General features: G+C 41.8%; 1 protein-coding gene across 1 annotated transcript in view; it reads left to right on the top strand.

Annotated features, from left to right (window-relative positions):
- The window catches only part of SI (sucrase-isomaltase), a 161,015-nt gene that overhangs the window by 62,652 nt on the left and 76,673 nt on the right, over positions 1-21,690 (top strand). Inside the window, exons 23-28 of the mRNA XM_060242435.1 lie at positions 2,945-2,994; positions 7,595-7,756; positions 8,959-9,108; positions 11,484-11,690; positions 12,810-12,964; positions 18,572-18,740. Coding sequence (XP_060098418.1) covers positions 2,945-2,994; positions 7,595-7,756; positions 8,959-9,108; positions 11,484-11,690; positions 12,810-12,964; positions 18,572-18,740 — 893 coding nt within the window. The remainder of the gene's footprint in view (positions 1-2,944; positions 2,995-7,594; positions 7,757-8,958; positions 9,109-11,483; positions 11,691-12,809; positions 12,965-18,571; positions 18,741-21,690) is intronic.

The following is a 21,690-nucleotide window of genomic DNA, read 5'->3' as shown; positions in this document are numbered from 1 at the left end:
TAAATCAGAAAATATCTGGGGACATTGGGGGTGGAGCCAGGAGACTTTCACATTCCCTAAAACGAATAAGTAAAAGTAAGCAGTGCAGTTCCCTTGAATACAGCCTTCATTTCCTAATCCCCTAGCAGCTGCAGGTCCCCTGTACACACAGGGGGGGAGGGAGGGGGGAGGGAGGGAGAGAGAGGCCAAAATAAACAGTTTGCAGTTCCACACTTGTGTGGTTTCACTGGGGCAATTTACTTACAAGCTGCTGAAGTTCCAAGTTCTTCAGACTACCACAGGGAAACCAAAGGTTCTAGTTTACCCTTTACTATGCAAATAACCTCTGAAAAGACTGTAAAACAAATGGAGGGTCTAGGCTGCTTTCACAGCTACTGGGAGCAGCCATGTTGTTCTGTCTGTTCACCCCACTCCCATTCAGCCTGGCTGTTAGATTTAAAGGTACAGACACACCATCTAAAAAGTAAGCCTTTCCAAGTGTCTTCTTAAGCCTTCCAAAGTGTAAAGGCACATGGTGGCTGTTGGGGTGGGGCTTCCCCCACCGGCCAGCTGACTGGGGGTGGGAAGGAGTTTGCAAAACCAGGGGATCCCCTACTGGGACCTGAGAACTGACAAGCCTCTTTAAAGACCAGGGCATTTATGGTGACATAAACATTTGTCCTCCGGAACCCACTTCATCTGGTTCAGTTCCAAAATGGAGAACATTAGGACAAGATTTATTAGAGATTCATTAGAATATTTTGACCCAAATTCAAGGCCCCACACATTTTCATACTAGTTTTATATTGTCAAAGGGTGAATAAAGATGATGGGTCATGATATAGGAGGTTCTTATTCCATCATTTATTCTCTTCTCTACTGCCCTCTACTGCGAAGTGCAGTTGACTGATGGAAGTGCACTTTCATCGTTAGCAGCATTTTGTTCTGGTGTTTTCCCCAAACACTTCAGAACACTTTCTTTGAGTATTAACTAACTCTTTTTTTGTTTTCAGAAGGCTGGTACACACTTTCCAGTACCCAAACCCCTTCTCATGAAACACCACTCTTGACTTTTAAATTGATTCTTACAGTCTCTAAAGGCAGTTTCTAACCACACCAGACTAGGGATCTCTCCACTCTTCAGAGCTATCGCCTTGTTTGATTGGATAGGAAAATTCCTTTTCACTCTAGAATATTTATTTCCTTTCCTTGGCCTGAATGGAAGTCTCCATCTAACTACCCATTCATCCTTGCCAACTTTCCTGAGTTCTCCTGTCTGCATTAAACTGATTTCAGTTAGGGCTGAATTCTGAATGAATTTTCCTCCTTGGTATTCAGCTCTAAAGCCTTTCTCTGCTCAGCTGATGCTAACCAACCAGATTGCCTGAAGTACTCTGTCACTCTGTTTTTGTGATGAATTAACCCTTAACAGTCCTTCAGCTGGTTGTACAGCATTTTTAAGCTTTTTAAAAAGTGCAGTCCATTACAGAGGGGACTGTATTTCCCCTCTTAATGGAAAGTTTCACTGATCACAAGACTGACTCTGTCCCCTCTGTGATTCCAATCCACTGTCTTCCTCTGATCAATGATGATGATGATCAGGGCTCATTTTGTAGCAGGAGCTCCTTTGCATATTAGGGCATTCCACCCTGATGTAGCCAATCCTTTTGGAGCTTACAGTAGGCCCAGCACTAAGAGCTCTGTAAGCTCTTGGAGGATTGGCTACATCAGGGGTGTGTGGTCTAATATGCAAAGGAACTTCTGCTGCAAAATGAGCCCTGGTGATAATCATTGATTTGTCCCTTGGTCATTGATGGTGGTGATGCCAAACTCAATTAAGCTCTGCCTCTCTGTGCCCACATTGTCAGAGGCATAAGGGAAGATAGATTGGCATTACCAAGCACTATCATTCTACTTCCTGCAAAGAGGCCAAGTTATTTCGCATGACTATGAAAATCCTTTGTGGTAGATAAGCTTGTTCTTAGTAAGACAAATGATGCTTTGGCGACTGTATTTTTGCAAGCTGTTGTGTAGCGTAAAAAAAGTTTTGTGTAGTATTAGTACACATCTTACCTCTGAAATACAATTCATTTCTTTTCTCTTGCAAAAACAAAACAAAACAAAAAAACAGTGTGGTGTCATGCATAACCTTTCAGGTCATCTCCAGTTATTTAAATCTCATAAAAGCTCGGGTTGCCTTTTTTAAAAAAGAAAAAGAAAAAAGAACTATGATTTGGCTGATAATTGTTGCAATAAATATCAAGTGCCTTGAGCTATTGCTGATCATGCCACAATGGGAACCGGCTTTGATTCTTTCCAAGGCTTAAAGTAACCCAGTTTTATTGTACTAATTTTCAACAAACCAAACAATAGAAAATGTTATCATTTTCTCAAACAAGACTTTCTATTAGCGTCTTATCACGAACAACATGAAGTGGGTTCTTCCTGCAATCAAAATAGTTTTACAACTTCAGACTTGCTAGTAAATGTTTCTTACTTTTTAAAAGATTTTCTTTTCTCTGAGCTGCTCTGAGACTTGGAGTGGAGGGTGGGATATAAATGCAATATCTTCTTCTTTCTGCAACCCTTCTGATACTCCTTTTCACCCTGCCATCTTTTGTAATGACAGCCAGCCTTGATCTTAAGAGCACATGCAAGGACATAGATCACTTCTGTCTTTGTTTTCTGGGTGTTTTTTTTTTTTAATCTAGCCTTTTAGATTCCCTCCTCATTTGCAGAGAGATTCCCCTATATGTTTTTTTTTTTTTTAACAAAACAATATTATTTATTTTGCACTCTGGAACAATGAAAGCAGCAGCATTGGGATGAGATTGTATTTAAACAATATTTCACCAGTATTTGTTTCCACAGAGTAATTTAGCTGGTATTACTATTAATATGATTTAATATTTTTTTGCCATGTGACATTCTTAAATCAACTGTACAATTCATTCCCAATATTTAGATGCAATGTCATCAGGAAACTATCTCCTTTATCAATTTACTGTCAGCGATGTAAGTACATTTTAAATAATGCTACCACTTAAATGAATGCCATTCCCAAAGTTCTGGTTAAGATTTTTTTTGGGGGGGGGGGGAGGTGGATTTTGATGTTAAATATTCCCTAGATATTTACTGAATACAGAAATATTTTCCAAAAGTTTTATAACTGCATTTCATGTCTTATGATAAAGGAATTGTGCTAGTTCTGTGCTAGTTAGAAACTGGGCAATTGGCATATAATTGTTTGATGGTTGATGTGCTATAGGGTTGGATTCGAGTCTGCAGACTTATTTGTTTTCCTACCCCTTGAGACCCTAGAGTACTGCCTGCCATGCACATGGGAGGCTGCAACATGAAGAGGGAACTGACCAAAATCATTTCCCCCCACAAACTGAGCATCTAGCTTGTGTGTTACTCGAACAAAGGTGAAGGGTGCAATTTCTTGCTGTAATGTCCAGTCCCACAAGGCATGTTGTTCTGGTGAATCCCACTGTGACAGGCCTTTCTGTCAACTGGAGGGACCCACACTAGGCTTGTTTAAAATTTTAAACCTTCCCCTCAGTTACCTGTTGTTGTTAAGGTGGCAAGCATATAGGCTTTGGGTTTGAGCAAACAGAATACAGAGATCACTGTGGCAGGAATTGTACATAACACAGAAGATTTATTAATTTATAGGGTGGTTTCAAGGAAGAGATCAGCAGTACTGGTTTCCAGGTAGACAAAAACCTGGTAGGGACAAAACAGCTTCCTGTCCATCATACCTTCAAATCTTAGTATTCACTTTTATGAGATCTGAAGAAAGCACTTGTTTGAATTTGCTTTATTTGTGGAAGTTCTGAATCCAATCAATTGTATTTCATATTTGACAATAATTCTTCATTGTGTAGGACGATTTACTATGTGACAGATAAGTGTCAAACACTGGTGGTTAGTATAGCATCCTATTTGACAGCTGAAGAAATATCATTTTAGATACCAGCCAAAACAGTGAAAAGTTGACACATTGTTAAATCACTCAAAATATGAATTTAAAATCTCACATTCAAAATCAAAGGGAAGAAATTAGCAATGTTAGCAGTTACTGAATGTTTGTGAATACTCATGTCATCTTTATTTAGCATCTTATCACGCATTTAGCACCTTCTTTTAAAAAATGTTCCACTATTTACATTGTATTTTTTTCTAATGAATTCATGATAATTGCTAGACGGTGAATACTTTGCATTATACTTACATGATAAGGAATGCATTCAAAGCATCAAGGGTAAATCTTGAGAGAAGATTTAGGTGTTTTTCACATAAGGACAGGATTTGTGGTTTCCACTTTGCTGGTGCAGCTGCAGATGAAGCGCAGCAACTATAAGACAGTTTTCTTGCCCCAGTCTTCCAGATCTAGCCACCCCTTCCCTGGGCCACCAGGACTTCTGCAATTAAAAACAAAACCAACTCAGCATAAGGATATTGTTATACCAATATATCAGCGTAAAAATAGATGTGGTATATTCTCTGAATTCCCAAGCTTCCATTTGTTTTTAAGTCGCCCTGAGTCCACTTGCGGAGAGGGCGGGATGGAAATTTAATGTAATAAATAAATTAATTAAATAAGTAAAGTCTTTAGCCCTTTCAAATATATGCCTTTTCCCTTCTATCTCTGCAAGGGAAGGAACTAGCGACTTAATTAAAAATAAAGAAAGCTGAGAGTTTATTGTCTGTTTTTACAGCTGTATATTGATATAGCAATATTGAAATGCTGATTTAAAAAATAATAATAATAATAAGTCCTCTGGTGGCAGGAGGAGGAAATGGCTGCCACAGGGACAGGGTTAGGGAAAATGTCTGCCATGTGGGCCAGAAAATCCAAATGCACCTGCCACTACAGCAGCCATCCAGAGTTTACTTCACTTTTTCTTAAAACTTTGGAGCAAAGCAGGATTGGAAAAGATCAGAGAAAACCTGGGGGATGCCTAGAAGGGTTACAAATAATGCTATGGTCAAGCAGACAAAAATAAGCAAATAAAAACACTTTTCAAAAACATTGTCCTTGGGGCTAGGGTTGCCAGGTTCCCTGGAAGTGATGTCATTATGTTGGCAGTGTTGCATGTGATGCTCTGATTTTTAGACAAAACTCTATGGCTTTTTTTGCCTTCAAAACCATAGAGCTTGTCCCAAAACCAGAGCATTGTCATGCAATATCCCTAGTGCAATGATGGCACCTGGAAGTGACATCTCTGTTTGGGTGTGGGTTTTCCCCCAGATCAAAACCACCCAAACTAGGAGAACTGCCACTGGAACTTGAGGGCTGACAACCCCACTTGGGGCACAGGATCCATGTGGAAGTCTCCTTAGTGGCCATTTGCACTAGATAGGGTTCCCAAATCCCCCGCTAGGCCTGGAGACTCCCGATTTGGAGCCTCCTCCCCCCGCTGGCCATAAAAGGGAAAGCGGGGGGGAGGGGAGGGGGAAAACGGCAGCCCTTCCCACCCAGCCCCGATCGCAGCAGCCAGAGCTCTTCCGATTTCTCAGGCTGCTTCCCGTCCCCAGTCAGCTGGCCGGTGAAGGGAGGGGAGCCCAGCCACGCCCCCAAAGGACCATGTGCCTTTGCACCTCCGGAGGTGAGTTCTGCCGGCTTCCTATTCCATGCCATAAAGTGCCCAGCTGATGTGCCTGTGTTGCTGTGAGAAGCTGGCAGCAACTCGTGAGTACAGAGTCCCCTGCATCAGATTTGCCAGAAACGGGGGGGTGGAGGGGGTGGAGAGGGAAACGTCTTCTCATAGGGTATAATGGGGAATTGATCTGGAGGTTTCGGGGGCTCTGGGGGAGCTGTTTTTTGAGGTAGAGGCACCAAATTTTCAATATAGTATCTAGTGCCTCTCCCCAAAGTATCCCCCAAATTTCAAAACGATTGGACCAGGGGGTCCAATTCTATGAGCCCCAAAAGAAGGTGCCCTTATCCTTCATTATTTCCTATGGAAGGAAGACATTTAAAAAGGTGTGCTGTCCCTTTAAATGTGATGGCCAGAACTCTCTTGGAGTTCAATTATGCTTGTCACACTCTTGTTCCTGGCTCCGCCCCAAAGTCTCCTGGCTCCACCCCCAAAGTCCCCAGATATTTCTTGAATTGGACTTGGCAACCCTAGCACTAGAACTGACCTAGGGTTATCAGTAGTGTGGTACATTAACTTAAGCTCATTAGCTGCAGGTTGAATTTTACATTTATTTATCCCTTGAGACTGTTGGTCATATAGAGGACATCATAGGTTTGTTAAACATTGAATTTAGGATCTGGGATTTAGGGATGGAAGCAAATTTCATATCCAGACCATTGCAACATAACAGTTCCTGTTTTGATTTCACATTTCTCCTTGTGTGAATAAAACCCATGCCAGATCTTTTCCCAAGTAAATGTATGACATTTTAAAATGTTATTAAAATATTATTAAAAGTGCTGTAATAGAAATAAAATCAGAAATGTCAGCAAAGAAAATGGGCAGAATGAAAAGACTCACAGAAATTTTTATGGGTGTAAGAATGAAGGCACCTCCGATTTTATTGCAGTTGGGTTAATTTAATAAACAGAAATCTAGGAGATAAGATTTAGATACTTAAATAAATCCTCAAATATAAGCATACTTTGAGGAGGACATCCTAATAGTAGTAGTAGTAGTAGTTCTCATTGCCTATGAATAAATCTGCTTAACATTGGTTATGTTAGGTCACTATTCATTCAGAACATTTGGCTATCACATGATGACAGTTGCTGTTTGGCTTTCTCCCAAAGGATAGTGGTCAAACTAGACAAGATACTGGAAGATCTGTGATCATATATTTTTGCTTGTTTTGTTATGTAAATATTAACTATGTGGGGAACATGGAAGATGAACTGTTTCTCCTATGTTACTTTCCCAGCCTTAGATTCTCCTGCCCATCAGCTAATAATTTGCCCTACTGCAGAAACTTTCACTAAAGACAGTTGGCACATTTCCCACAAGGAAGTATATATCCACTCTGTTAGGGCATTTCAAGTTGAGAAAAGGACACACAGACAGAGGGTTAATTGTAGTTCTCCTGTGCTGAAATCCTGACCTAACTGAAACTGCTGTTTACAAAAGACCCACCTACAGATTGGAGGTTCATTATGAAGTATTTGTGCTGTTGGATGATGACACATTGGGTGCTAACATAAGGACTTCAGCCAGATGTTCAATGGAACTTTTCTGCCCTTTTTTCCTTGCAACGAGGTTTGCATGTAACTGGGTGGTACAAAACTCCCACTGGCCATCTGATCCAAAGTCACTGTATTGTATATTTGCCCCTAAGATAGGAGGAGTTTGTAATGAGGCCCTTCATTAACCATATTATAGTTACAATTTAGCAAATAACAATATTAGTGTATCATCTAATTTAGAAAAAAAAAAACATAGTGCTTTCACAGAGGCTGAATAATACACTTTCAGTCCCCTTTCAATGCACTTCAGTGATCATTTGTAAGAAGGTTTTGCCATTTCATACAGTAAAATCCAGTTATTCAACAAGTGTAAAAGTGCCCAAATGGAGAACGTTTTCATTGCTTAATCCTAACATTTCTATATCATCTATATGCCTTGTCTTTTAGGGAACATTATTGATGAATCCAATACACAATACCTACCAAGATCCAAATAATCTAATGTTTGAAGAAATCAGAATTCTTGGTTTACCTCTTGAGCCTACAGGAGTGATGATGAACTCAAGTCTTGTGAATCCTGACAATGTCAGTTACAATGCAGGAGATAAGGTAAATATGACTGTTTTAATAAATGCCAGGAGCTGAAGGTTTTCTAGTATGCTTCCCAAGTAACATAGAATTAAAGAGTTTTTTAAAGAAATCTAAATGCAATTGTATACACATAATTGCATGATATAATTACACCAGTACATGGATCTTGATGCCAAAACTAGATGTTAAAACAAAAGCAATTGATGATGCAGCTGAAAATGCTAGCATTTCCTTGTTCTTCCATAACTTCCAGAAGAATTTACCAGTGTCATTACATTATGTGTTTCCTCACCATACTTCATAACATTGGCTGCTGCTGCTGGAAGTGGTCCAGGGAGGTAGAGATACAGAATATTATGCTATCAGGTCTTGGGTGAGTTCTACAAGGGCAGGATATGATGGGAATGTCCTTCATTTAGCATACCTAACATCTAATTCAGCCCTGCATGAAGCAAAACTGTCAAGCAACAATTTAACTATTGTGTAAGTTAATGCTGGCTACCAGTCAAATAATCATTAATTACACTATCCCAAACACTTAGATGAGCCAGGCCATCTTGCACTTGGTAATTACCTTCAATAACTGGGACTTCATATGCATTGGTCTACAGATAACCAAGAAACAGTTAAATTAGAAACTAGAAAATAGCTGGTTTAGTGCAAAGGTAAGCACAGACCATTCAGAGCGGCAATATTATAATGTTCTGATTCTAAATTCCAGAGAAGTTTGAAAATGCCCTGGCAGCCCAATGATATAGGTGATTATGAGCCCGTTGAAAATCTACAAACCATTTATTCTATATTCCAATAAATGCTGAAACAGCAAACAAAAAAAGAAGTTATCTATGAACTGAGATCATAGGCTAAGATGCTAAAGATCAGGTGTCTAATACGTGTGCATAAGTGCCCAAATAATTGATCATAACACATCTTCTCATTTTATACTGAAATGTGAATGTCTAAATACAAAAACACCCACCCACCCTCCAACTACGAAGGATATAGGCATATTTGAACAACTTTAAGATACATGGAATTAAAAAAAAAAATGATTGAAGGATCAAGACCTCTAATCTAACATGGCTGTTTTTACAAGAGGGTGTGATTTATGATGAATGAATCTTACGATATTTTGAATCTCAAATTAACTTCTGACAGGCGGGATGAATAAGTGTTCCAGAATTATTGGATAAAAGGAGCTTTTATTTTGATTTTCAAAGGTTGCCCACATAACGGGTCTTCAACTTAGAGTAGGGGATCAACATACCATCAAATGGAACCAGAGTGCTAGAGAAATTGACAGATTTGATTGTCATCCTTACCCAAATCCTACACTAAGCAGTTGTGAAGCTCTTGGCTGCATCTGGCAGGTAAGCAAAAAATGCATCACATAGATCATTTTTGTAGATTTTCCTTTCTATTCTTAGCTGTTCTAATTGATTGACTTATAGCTATAGGCCTCACTTTAAATTATACTAGAATGACCATGCAATTTTTTAAATGTTTGAGACAGCCTTGAAACTATTGGAACTTGTGTGGCACGGTCAGGGCTTTTTTGTAGCAGGAACTCATTCACATATTAGGCTACATCGCCCTGATGTAGCCAATCCTCCAAGAGTTTACAGGGCTCTTATTTCAAGGCCAACTGTAAGGGGGGTGCAGCTTAACAGGCAAAGGAGTTCCTACTACAAAAAAAGCCCTGGGTGTGGTGACTGGAGTGCTGGACTAGGATCTGGCAATCATTGGCTAGGTAAATATCATAGCCTGTATCACAAGATGTAGATGATGATGATGATGATAATATTGGATTTATATCCCACCCTTTACTCTGAATTTCAGAGTGGTCACAATCTCCTTTACCTTCCCCCCCCCCACACACACACAACAGACACCCTGTGAGGTATGTGGGGCTGAGAGAGCTCTTACAGCTTCTGCCCTTTCAAGGACCCAAGGCCATTCCAACAGGTGCAAGTGGAGGAGTGGGGAATCAAACCAGTTTTCCCAGATAATAATCTGCACACTTAACCACTACACCAAACTGGCTCTAAGCCATAGTGAACTCGCATAGTGAACTCACCTTGATCTGTTACATGAAGAGTGAGTGCCAAGCCTTTGCCCAAGTGCCAGGTCTTTGTCACTTGAGTTTATCTTGGCAGCTTGAAGATTAGTTTCTTAATGACTAGCCATCCGAGGTTATGCAGCAAGTTATTGTGTCTAACTGGCATTTAAGAGAGATAAAACTTTATAAAACTTTAAAAATCCTTAATTAAAAGCAGGAGCTTTCCTTGGACACACCTCCCCAAATTGGCAACATAAAACATTAAAAAGATAAAACCCCTCTGTCACTTGAATGCATGGTACCTAAAGTTTGTACTGAATTTGTTAGCAAAATAATTTGGACTCCCTAGTACTGAAGGATGCCCCTGAGCATGTTTCTGGGAGAACACAGAAGAACAGAGTTTTAGAACCTCTTCATGGAAACAAAATTCTCATGAAATGTTTAAAAGTTCATGAGGGGCACCCATGTGTTTCTCTTTCATTTCCCTCTTTAGAGTTCTGTAACCTCTTTTTCCAGAAAAAAAGCCCTGTGTACAGCAATCCCCATACCTTAGAGCAGGGGTGGGGAACCTTTTTTCTGCCAAGGGCTATATAGATATTTATAACATCATTCACGGGCCATAACAAAATTATCAACTTAAAAAACAATGCTCCGCCAAGGGAGAATGATTCAGGTCAGCAAAATTAATGCAAATAATTGTTTTTCTATTTGAAGTCATGTGGGGTGAGCCTAATCTGGCACACACACACACGGCCCACCACCCTAGGCAAATGCATAGATCCAGGAACTCAGTAACATATTAGACCACATCCCCTAATATTAGCATATTAGGTCACACACTCATTAGCATATTAGGCCACACCATCTGGGATAATCAAGCGTAAACTGAACTGTGACAGTAACTTTTTCAGGCCCTGCAGCAATTCTGTCTGGACAGCCAGGCCCCAGGGAGGCTGCTGCACAGTACATCTGGGCCCTGTGATCCCTGCCGGGCCCTGGGGAGGCTGCTGCGTAGCGCAGCTGGACCCCATGATCCTTGCTGGCCAGCAATCTGGGGGCTGCCACATGGCTCGGTTCTGTCCAGCAATCTCCGAAGGCCACACCAAGTGACCTCGGCCCTTGGGACAGAGGTTCCCCACCCCTGCCTTAAAGAATGAGTAAATGCAGCCTCTTGTCTGCTAGCCTGCCTTCCTGGCTGCTGTTTTCTCATACAAATATATGTTTCCTTGAGGAGAAAGAATTCTGGGTGAATTCCCTTGTTTTTGGTTCCCCCCCCCCTCAAAAAAAAACTTTTTTAGGGACTCCCATCAAAACCTCTGAGAGATTTCTGAGAAAAAAAAGGTAAAGGTAGTCCCCTGTGCAAGCACCAGTTGTTTCTGACTCTGGGTTGAACTCACATCATGACGTTTTCATGGCAGACTTTTTATAGGGTGGTTTGCCATTGCCTTCCCCAGTCATCTACACTTTCCCCCCAGCAAGCTGGGTTCTCATTTTACCTCGGAAGGATGGAAGGCTGAAGCTCAGTGTAAATGAAATAATTGTCATTTGTGGTGTATATGTGGGTGGGGTAACCCATCACTGATAAATATTGGATGTTAAATTTCTTAAAGTGATTTGTGAATCTTATCTGCTTTGAAAATTGTTTTCACTATGCTACATTGTCACAAAACATGTTTTCATTTCCAGCCAAGTCCTAATCTAGGAATTCCACACTGTTACTACCCTCCTGAGTATGGTTATACAGTCGACCAAGTTCTATACTCAGGTGCTGGTTTAGTGGCAACCCTTGGGAGACATGTCAAATCCACCAGACTCTCTAAAGCAACGATAACACCCATTAACACACTTCGCTTGGAGGTGAAATATCATGAAAACAACATGCTTCAATTTAAGGTAAATTCGCCAAAATTACTATAAACTAATTGGGTTGCATACAACCAGCTTTTCAGCTTATGAAAAGGAACCAAGAGGTCCCAATGACCATGGTGGGGGGGGGAAGGGTTATAAGGGGGATTTTGAGACCAACACAGACAAAAGCTTTGAGGAATAGGGATTTGACAATTTGGGGTGGGAGGAAGAGAAGGGGCATCAGCTAGGCTTTTGATACACCACACCCCAAATTATTACATCTCAGCTAGCCTGGGACATGGGAAAATTTTCAGATCAGATGACCCTGACTTCCAGTTGATCCCTACAATCAGATGGCATATCAGTTCTTGCCCTTTGTTCAGCTTGGTGGGGCATGTTGTATCACCCATAAATTACAGCAGCTCTACCAGAGCAGAAAGCAGATCCAGCATATTATTTAGGATGGTGATCCAGTGCTTATAGCTAATGCTGAAACAGCCTTGCGCTTTCTCAACTGCCTTCTAAAGGTATAATAAGATTCTGATATTTTAAGATCGATTTTCCGTAAGACATATGAAGTCAATTACTACATAATGTAAGCTGGTGGTACACATTATGGAATCACACAGAATTGTCTTTCCTGGTATGTCTCATAAAGAGCTTTGTGCTCAATAGAAACTAATCTCCTGGTGGTCCCTGCCCCCCCCTCCAAATATCTAGGCACAGCTCGAGCCAGAGTCTGATGGAATGCCCTTCCAAGTGAGATCCAGGCCCTGAGGGATCTGATGCAAGTCCTGCAGGAGCCTGCAAAACTGAAATGTTCTGCGAGGCCTAGGACTGAAGCAACAACACTAACAGTTAGACTGGCCTCCCCAATAGGCCCCCAATTCCATCTTTAACAGCAGCCTATCATCTGCAGTCACACCTGGGGGATAGTCGTCCCTTGGATCAGAGATATCAACATGTGCTTCAGGTGCCATCTGTTTGATATTAATAGTATGATGAAAATTGTTTTAATAGTTAATTTGTAATTATTATTTATAATTATTGGGTTTTTTTTTTTACTGTTTTTAATGCTATCGTTACCCACCGTGAGCCCTGCTGTGCAGAGGAGGGATGGCTAAAAATCCAATAAAATAAATAAATACCTATTTCCTGTTGCAGATTTATGACTACAGTAATGAAAGGTATGAGGTTCCAGTGCCTCTGAATCTCCCCACTATTCCTGCAAGTGATCCTATGAATCATCTCTATGATGTATCAATTCAGAACAACCCATTTGGAATCCAGGTTCGTCGCCGAAGCACAGGGACAGTCCTGTAGGTGAACATTTCATATTATAGATAATATGTAAAGAAAAAATAAACCTTATTGCTTACAGTGTTACTCTAAAGTTAGCGGGATAGTTTCTCAGACTCTGACTGATTTCCCACTAGCCTTATGCCACTATCACGCTCCTCTTCTCTGTGGAGGTTTTGTTGGATTTCACACTATCTGTTCCGGGACTGAAACTAGCTTTGCCTTTTTCACACGGCAAACAGAAACCTCTAAAAACCAGTTTCTGTTTGCCACTCGAAAAAGGTGAAGCTAGTTGCAGCCCCAGGGCAGATAGTGTGAAATCCAATGGAACCCCCGCATGGAAGAGGAGCGGGAGAGTGGCGTAAGGTTAGAGGGATATCGGTCATGATCTTTTTTTGACACTTTGCATACATTCTCACAAGCATGTAAGACTAGCTGTCAAGAAATTCCTACTGTTTTAATATAGGTTCTTTCTTTTTCACAGAGTGAGTCTTCAAAAAAAAAAAGCTGTAACATGCATCCTACACACAGGGCTTTTTTTTGTAGCCATAACTCCTTTGCATATTAGGCCATACCCCTGATGTAGTCAATCTTCCTGGAGCTTACAGTCGGCCCTGTACTAAGAGCTCTGTAAGCTCCAAGAGGATTTGCTACATCATGTGGGTATAGCCTAATATGTAAATGAGTTCCTGCTGCAAAAAAAAAAAAGCCTTGAGTTTACTTTACTTATAAATTGTTTCAGTTGTTTCCATCATTTATGCTGCAAGGACTGAATAACAGCTATGACTAACTGGGAGTTTTGAATGCTAGAGCCAATAAAACTATAAAAGAAAGTTGCAACTTCGCAGCTGTTACAGTTCAGTGTATTAATAGTGTTTCAAATTGTATTTATCCAATTGTACTCAGCATTTCCAAAGGCAAACTCAATCTCATCAGATCTTGGAAGTTAAGCAGGGTCAACTCTGGCAAGTACTTGGATGAGAGATCACCTTAAAATACCAGTAGTCAGGAGGACAGGAGCAGGCTTTATTCAGCCACATCTCTGAATATCCTCCAGGCCCCCAATATGGATCAGTTGCCAAAAGTCTTCATGACTTTCAGGTACAGACACACACAAATTAGAAAAAAAATTAATCAAAAGCAATTCCAAAGCCAGAGAATCCCTCCCCCCTCCTCGGTATTCTGCCTTCTAAACTCTTCTGAGACTCTTCGGAGTGGAGGGCAGGATATAAATCCAATATCTTCTAAACAAAATAATTGTAGGATAGCTCTTATGTGTCTTGGTGCATGACGAACAGCTTCTGTCATTGTTTATATATATATAAAAGCCCTATGGAATTGGCCCAATTCAGCTCTCCCATTGGCTGCGGTGTGCAATGCATTAGTGATCGCCTGTGAACTGGCACTCAAGTTCCATTGTGTTCAGTCTCACTGAAATGTGAATTTATTATAAAATGCATACTAACCTGTTTCTTCACGTGGTGGCTGTTTCTTTCACTTGACTGACAATTGCCTCAGAGCCGTGTTAAAAAGAAATTTCATATAATGCTCACAGGGTCAGCTTTTTGTGATGTTAGATGAAGGACTTCTTGGTTGGCTACATAGAAGTGATAGCTTCTCAGCTTTTTTCCATGAGTCACAAATGTAACTGCAATATATGTCTTCATGCTATATGCAGCTAAATGGATATGCTTCAGATGTTAGCATCTACAGATCATCTTCTTTTTCAAGAGACAGTTCTGCTTGCAGAATAGAACTTTCCCACTACTGCATTTTACAGCCCACTGATATGGGAAACTTCAGGAAGAGTGTAGGGGTGAAAGTCAACCAAATGAAGATATATAGGTATGGAGTCGGGGGGGGGGGGGGATTAGAAATGGTTAGGGAGAGGAGGCATTTGAACAAAAAAAAATTGCAAGACATCCGCAAATGCTCTCCTATCTGCATTTTTTCCTTATAAAAAAGCTTGAGAACTCCATGATTCCTCCTAAGATGCTGTGAGATTTTGAAACTACACCAAATAACAGTTTTGCACAAAGTTAGGTTACTTACTCAGCCACCTAACTACACACAGAACTGAAGTTTATGGCATAGTCTGGCAAAAATCTGTGCATTGATGGGATTTTTTGTTTAATTGTACGCCTAGTGAAATTGGATTTTTCTCCTCTTTTGAATAAATGACTCCCTTGCCAAATCACAAACTGTTTTGGAAAGTCCCATCAATTCTTGATGCAATGTTGGCAACAGATGCTTAAGAAACATAACTCCCAAAGCTCCTTTTTGTGAGCATCAATGTGGTTCTTTGGACCTAAGGAATTTCTCTCAAAAGACACATTAGACATGGCCTGCAAGGGAACACACCCACATTAGGAATGAGATCTCACCCCCTTTATAACTATAAGGAGATGTGAAGTGGCACTTTCCCAATTCCCATTTTATATTTGTCATAGGCATAATCATGAAGTTGTGATTACACTTGTTCAAATTGAGGCCTTGGATGAATAATCAAGGGACTAGAAGGTGACATTGATTTGGTCTTGTGAGATACCCAAGGCTCAAAAACACAGTGATGCTTCAGAGGTGACTAAATAAAAAATGATGGGGTGACAAGGTTCGATCTCCTTTTACCAGCTCTGGTAATATCTCAGTACTGACCCTCTTAATCACTCAGAAGTAGGCCTGAGGTTGTGGGCAGAAAGTCCACATCTCATTGTTGACAGCCACTCCCCAGCGCACACCTTAGTGAGTAGGTACTTAATCTGAAAACACTGATGTGGGGATGATAAAGCATAGCAATGAAGTTGGCTGCTCCATTTAGATTCGAAGGCAGCAATTTAGTCATAGACCACATTTGTCACATTGTTTTACATGGCTCAGGGGACAGTAGGTCGGAGAAAGACTCTTCCATATATCTTTTCAGGTCGTGTTGAAATATCTGTGGCAGAAAAGTTTAGCCCTTTGACACAATATGTTAGCTTTCAGAATTTAAGACTGAGGATGGAGATGGAAGAGGAAATCTACAGGTATACAGCGCAATTCTAAGGAGTGCAGGTATACAGTGCAATCCTTTCCTGGGAGTGAGCCCTGTCGAATAGACCGTAGTAGATTTCAGAGTAAATCTGTTTAGGATTGCTCTCTTAGTGGAGTATGGAAGCAGGGGACTAGGTACAGCTAGAAAAGCTTGTAATAATCACACAATAGTTTATATATGGATTTAGGGAAATATCATTCTTACAGTTTAAAACCTCTAGAAATGATCCTGTTCTGCTACATGTTTTTTTGTGAATGGGCTCTGCTTCTCTTAGGATCAACAGGCAACAAGTGTAGCTTTTTCTTTATGTTCCTGCCATCTCAACTGATCAGAGAGCATGGAGATAAACATGCCACTGAGCAGAGAAAAGCACCACAGATATAGTATAGATCAGGGGGTTATTTTGTAGAAGGAACTCCTTTGCATATTAGGCCACATACCCCTGATGTAGCCAATTGTCCTGGAGCTTACAGTACGCCCTGTACTAAGAACTCTGTAAGCTCTTGGAGGATTGGCTACATCAGGGGTGTGTGACCTAATATGCAAATGAGCTCTTGCTACAAAAAGAGCCCTGGTATAGATAATCGGAACCCTTTCAACAATGTCATTGCTTTAAATAGCCTCACAGATCCTGAATGATTACTGATTTTTTTTTCCCTCTTGAGAATTCACCAGTGAGGGAAAAGAGGATATTTGCATAATTTTTCCTCACCTTTTTCCTCACTGTTTTGAAAATTGCTAGAACACTTGATGGGATTCTTATCCAGTTAACACATTGGTTTTAGTCTTTGTTATAAGCTTTCTCAAAACTTTGATCAGCTTTCAGTGCTTCTTATAAAGGTATGTAAGATAGGAGGGATACTCAGCAGTGTGAGTAGATAATACATTTTAAAGTTTTCATTATTTTTATTCTAGGGAGAGTATGTCTACTAAGTTCCTAGATCTCATGGCCTTAATTATCCTTTAGTTAGGGATGCAGTTCTCTAGGGAAGGTCCAAGAAAAGGTTTTTCTAAGGACTGTCTGTCACGGATTGGTATAATAAATCACCGCACCATCCCACATTACCCAACAAATAGTGGATCTCCTCCTCAATAAAACCAGAAAACAAATATTTTGGAACCGGGGCCTCCAGCTACATAATGAAATCATGATCTGTAGCTTTTCTGAGGAACTGTGACCTAGCACAAGTTGTCATGTAGACATAGCAAATCTCATCAGCTCCCATTACCAGTTATGTAATAACTTAGCTATACAAAACAGGAACTAGCCGTCCAAATTCTACTCAAGGTCAAGGGAATCTCATAAACACACCCAGCTCGGATCATGGAATGCCTCAGAGAATGGTGGCTTATAAGTATTTTTAAAATAAAAATTAAATACATAAATAGCATGGGGTGAAGTGGGGATCTGCAATGAGAGGAGGAATTGGTCAAATTTACTCTTCTCCTCTGCCAATGGAAATGCCCTTCTGCTAGCTTAATCACAGTTATGCCCAATGGAGCAATGTTTTTGGGGTCACTACATGGGACTTAAAAGAAGGCATTTGTGAACTGGTTGTAATTTATATCTGGCTTGAAAGAATTTATCACATGTATTTAGACTTCCCAATCCCCAGGTCCCGTTTTTACAGACTTCCCCCCTCCCCCAGCCAGCTAGCCGGCGGGAGAAGCCCCGCCCCAACAGTTATCATATAGCTTTAGAGCTCCTGCAGGTTTAAAAACCTGCAAACAGATCCCTTTTTAAAATCTGTGCCTTTAAGGCTAAACAGGAAGGGCTTCATGGGAAAGGGTCAGTAACAGTTTAGTTGGAGAAGGGCCCCTCCCTTTGCTTTGCTTTCATTTTGAGAGGAAGTAAAGTTCTGCAGGAACAAGACCCAGTAAGTATTTGTGTGTGAGAGAGAGGGAGGGGGCAGGGGATTCCCTGGTTTGGAGGCCCTCCCCCCGCTTTAGAAAGCTTGGGGGGGGGAAATGTATTCTGGGCACTCTATTATTCCCTATGGAGAATGATTCCCATAGGGAATAATGGGGAATTGATCTGTGGGTATTAGGGGCTCGGGGGGGGGGGTTATGTTTTGAGGTAGAGGCACCACATTTTTAGTATAGCATCTAGTGCCTCTACCCAATATACCCCCCAAGTTTCAAAACAATTGGACCAGGGGGTCCAATTCTATGAGCCCCAAAATATGGTGCCCCTATCCTTCATTATTTCCTATGGAAGAAAGGCATTTAAAAAGGTGTGCTATCCCTTTAAATGTGATGGCCAAAACCCCCAAAGTTTCCTGGCTCTGCCCCCAAAGTCCCCAGATATTTCTTGAACTGGACTTCGCAACCCTACTTGTATTGATGAAACTTTATTGGATTAAGCCACCGTGTGCCTTTTTTGAAGACTGAAGTGATCCATGTTCAAATGTTGTGGTCTATATTGTGCATTGAGCACCATTACATTACTGTCACCACCAATAATAATACGTTGCTCTTCATTCCCCTGCTCCGCCAAACAGCCTGAAAACTTAACTTCTCAGCATCAACATCTTCTGTCCTTCTGTCCTCCTTACACTTTTTTTGTTTGTTTCTTACAACAATCCTCCTATTGCAGTTGGGATTCCCAATTACCTGCCTTCATCTTCAGTGATATGTTCATCCAGATTGCAACACGCCTGCCTTCAGAATATGTGTATGGGTTTGGTGAAACAGAGCATGCCTACTTTCATCAAGATATGAACTGGAAAACCTGGGGAATGTTTGCGAGGGATCAGCCTCCTGAAGTAAGTATTGATGGATTTTTTTTTTTTTAAATAATAATTTAGTAATAATTCCCAACTGTATGAGGTCATTAGAGAAGGGATTTGGCCTTAGATGGTTAGTTGTCTATAAACAATAAGAACTCTATCTTTTGTAGTTTGTTGCTGTTGCTGTCAAGTCATAGCTGCCTTATGGTGACCCTGAAGGGTTTTCAAGTCAAGAGACATCCAGAGGTGTCTGGCCATTGCCTACGTAGCTCTGTGTCATACCCCTGGTATTCCTTGGAGGTCTCCCATCCAAATACTAGCCAGGTCCCACCTTGCTTAGCTCCTGAAATTATATGAGATTGGGATAGCCTGGGCCTGGATCGTCAGGGCCAAAAACTCTATTTTACAATGTAAAAAACAAAGCGAAACATAAACGCACAGGATGCATGTCAGCAGTTTCCAAGAGGCATCCTGTTGGAATGAATAATATACAAACATGAATTCAAATACTCCTGATTTGATTAAAGCAATCCTAAATTGTGATTTTAAAGATTTGTTTTTACATTTAAAAAAAACCAACGCGATCTATTTTATGTATTTTACTGTTGCAGAATTAGGGCTCGATTGAGTCTCAATCCTCTGCTAAGGTTATGCTCTTTCAATTTCTTTAGTAAATTAGCCTCTATAACTGAAACTTTCTGGCCGTTTTCCCACTTACCTTACCCCGGAGCGACGTCCCTCTTCACCGCGCTGCGTCTGCGCGGATTTCGCACAAACTGCTGCGCAGCACTAGGAAGAGCCGCGTAGTCCCGGGGCTTTTGCATCGCAAATGTAAACTGCAGTTTACATTTGCGATGCAAAAGCCCCGGGACTACGCGGCTCTTCCTGGTACTGCGCAGCAGTTTGTGCGAAATCCGCGCAGACGCAGCGCGGTGAAGAGGGACGTCGCTCCGGGGTAAGGTAAGTGGGAAAACGGCCTCTGTTTCTCAGGAGGCTTTTGGATGCTGCAGGTGATGTGACCTTCCTGGTACAGATAACATTGAACATGTATTTTGCCTTACATGATTTTTGGCTTTTGGAATGTTTATATGCTATCAAATTATAAATAGAGTATCAGAATTTAGCTTCCTGGACTCTCTTAGTCACACTGACTCTCTCCTTGAGTTTCCTTGACTCTCTTGAGCCTGAAAGATAAACAGAAAGGGCTGAGTTCTGTTGTGTATGTCAGAAATCAGATGCTTGTCACGGAGTTGATTGACAGTTACATTAGCTTCTATGTGAATTTATTCTTGTTCCAAGTTGTTCTGAGCCAACCATCCTCATTATGGGTCTTGAATCAGAGCCACCAAAGATATCCTTTATACAATTACTATGCACAATGTTTAAGTATTGAATTTTGGACTAGCGTTGTATGTAGCATGTCAGATTTGTGTGTGTTTAAAAAAATTCACATTTGGGGTTGCAGTTAATTAAATAAGAGGGTTTTTTTAGAAGAAGACTTCTTGATGCAATTGGGAAACCAGCTTCTCTCCTGCCCCAAATGAACACAATGGAAGTGGGAGTGCCTGAAAATATTCCTGCACCCCCAATTTCCCCAAAATTTATTAATATTGTACATAAGAACATATGAAGCTGCTTTATACTGACTCAGACCCTTGGTCCATCAAAGTCAGTATTGTCTTCTCAGACTGGCAGTGGCTCTCCAGGGTCTTAAGCTGAGGTTTTTCACACCATTTTGCCTGGACCCTTTTTTGGAGATGCTGGGGATTGAACCTGGGACCTTCTGCTTACCAAGCAGATGCTGTACCACTGAGCCATTGTCCCTCCCCATGTACGCCACCTTGAGCTCCTTATAGAACTAAGGCAGCTAATTAAAAAAAATGACAGACATGGGACAGATGTTTGCCCCCCAAGGTCGGAATGAAGAGTCAGACACAATGCATTGGAATAAAATTTGGGCCACTTTATTAATTAACAGCATAAACAGCAAGGGAACCCCACCAGCGGCCTGGCCAGGGCTAGGGGTCACCGCGACCGCTCCCCTGCCATTAACGGGCTAGAGACCCAGCCCCCCAGCCGGAGCTGAGCAACTCAGCTCCCTCCAGGCAGGCCCAGCAGGGAGGCCCACACCAGAGGGCCCAAACCCAGACGCACGTCTTGGCAGAAAGGCACCCTCTAGCCAAGCCTCCTGAACAGTCTGTAATCTCCAAACCCGGGTCTCCAAACCCCAAGGTTGTTCATGCCAGACCCCAAATTCCCCAAAAGGGGGATGCTTCGCAGTCCTCCCCTAGCCGCATAGTGTCCTAAACCCCAAAAACCTGCCAACTAAAGTGACCACCTATTTAAAGGCACCTTCCCTAAGCCAATTCCACAATCCACTGCACTACTATGCAGAGTAGGCGAAAAACACACCCCAGCAACAGCCAATCAGCCGAGGCGTAAAAAATTCCTACCTGGCTCCTCAAATGAGGCAACCAGCGAAGCCTACATAACAGACAGGGCGGGCGGGAGGGCCGATCGACGAAGGACTGCTGGGCAGAAGCAGGAGCTAGCCATTAAAGCGGCTAGCCCCACCCCCCACATTGCGCGCCCAAACGGGCAAGCTCTGACTCCTCCCTCCCAGAGAGGCAAACAGAGCCGACGCAGCCTAGCAGCTACGCTGCAGGCTGCTGGCTCACGATTGCCCCCCAAGGTCGGAATGAAGAGTCAGACACAATGCATTGGAATAAAATTTGGGCCACTTTATTAATTAACAGCATAAACAGCAAGGGAACCCCACCAGTGGCCTGGCCAGGGCTAGGGGTCACCGCGACCACTCCCCTGCCATTAATGGGCGAGAGACCCAGCCCCCTAGCTGGAGCTGAGCAACTCAGCTCCCTCCAGGCAGGCCCAGCAGGGAGGCCCGCACCAGAGGGCCCAAACCCAGACGCACGTCTCGACGGAAAGGCACCCTCTAGCCAAGCCTCCTGGACAGTCTGCAATCTCC

The sequence above is a fragment of the Heteronotia binoei genome, chromosome 6 (assembly GCF_032191835.1).
Source record: "Heteronotia binoei isolate CCM8104 ecotype False Entrance Well chromosome 6, APGP_CSIRO_Hbin_v1, whole genome shotgun sequence".
NCBI lineage: Eukaryota > Metazoa > Chordata > Lepidosauria > Squamata > Gekkonidae > Heteronotia > Heteronotia binoei.
Note: the sequence above shows the minus strand (reverse complement) of the source record. Positions and strands in the feature narration are given on the sequence as shown.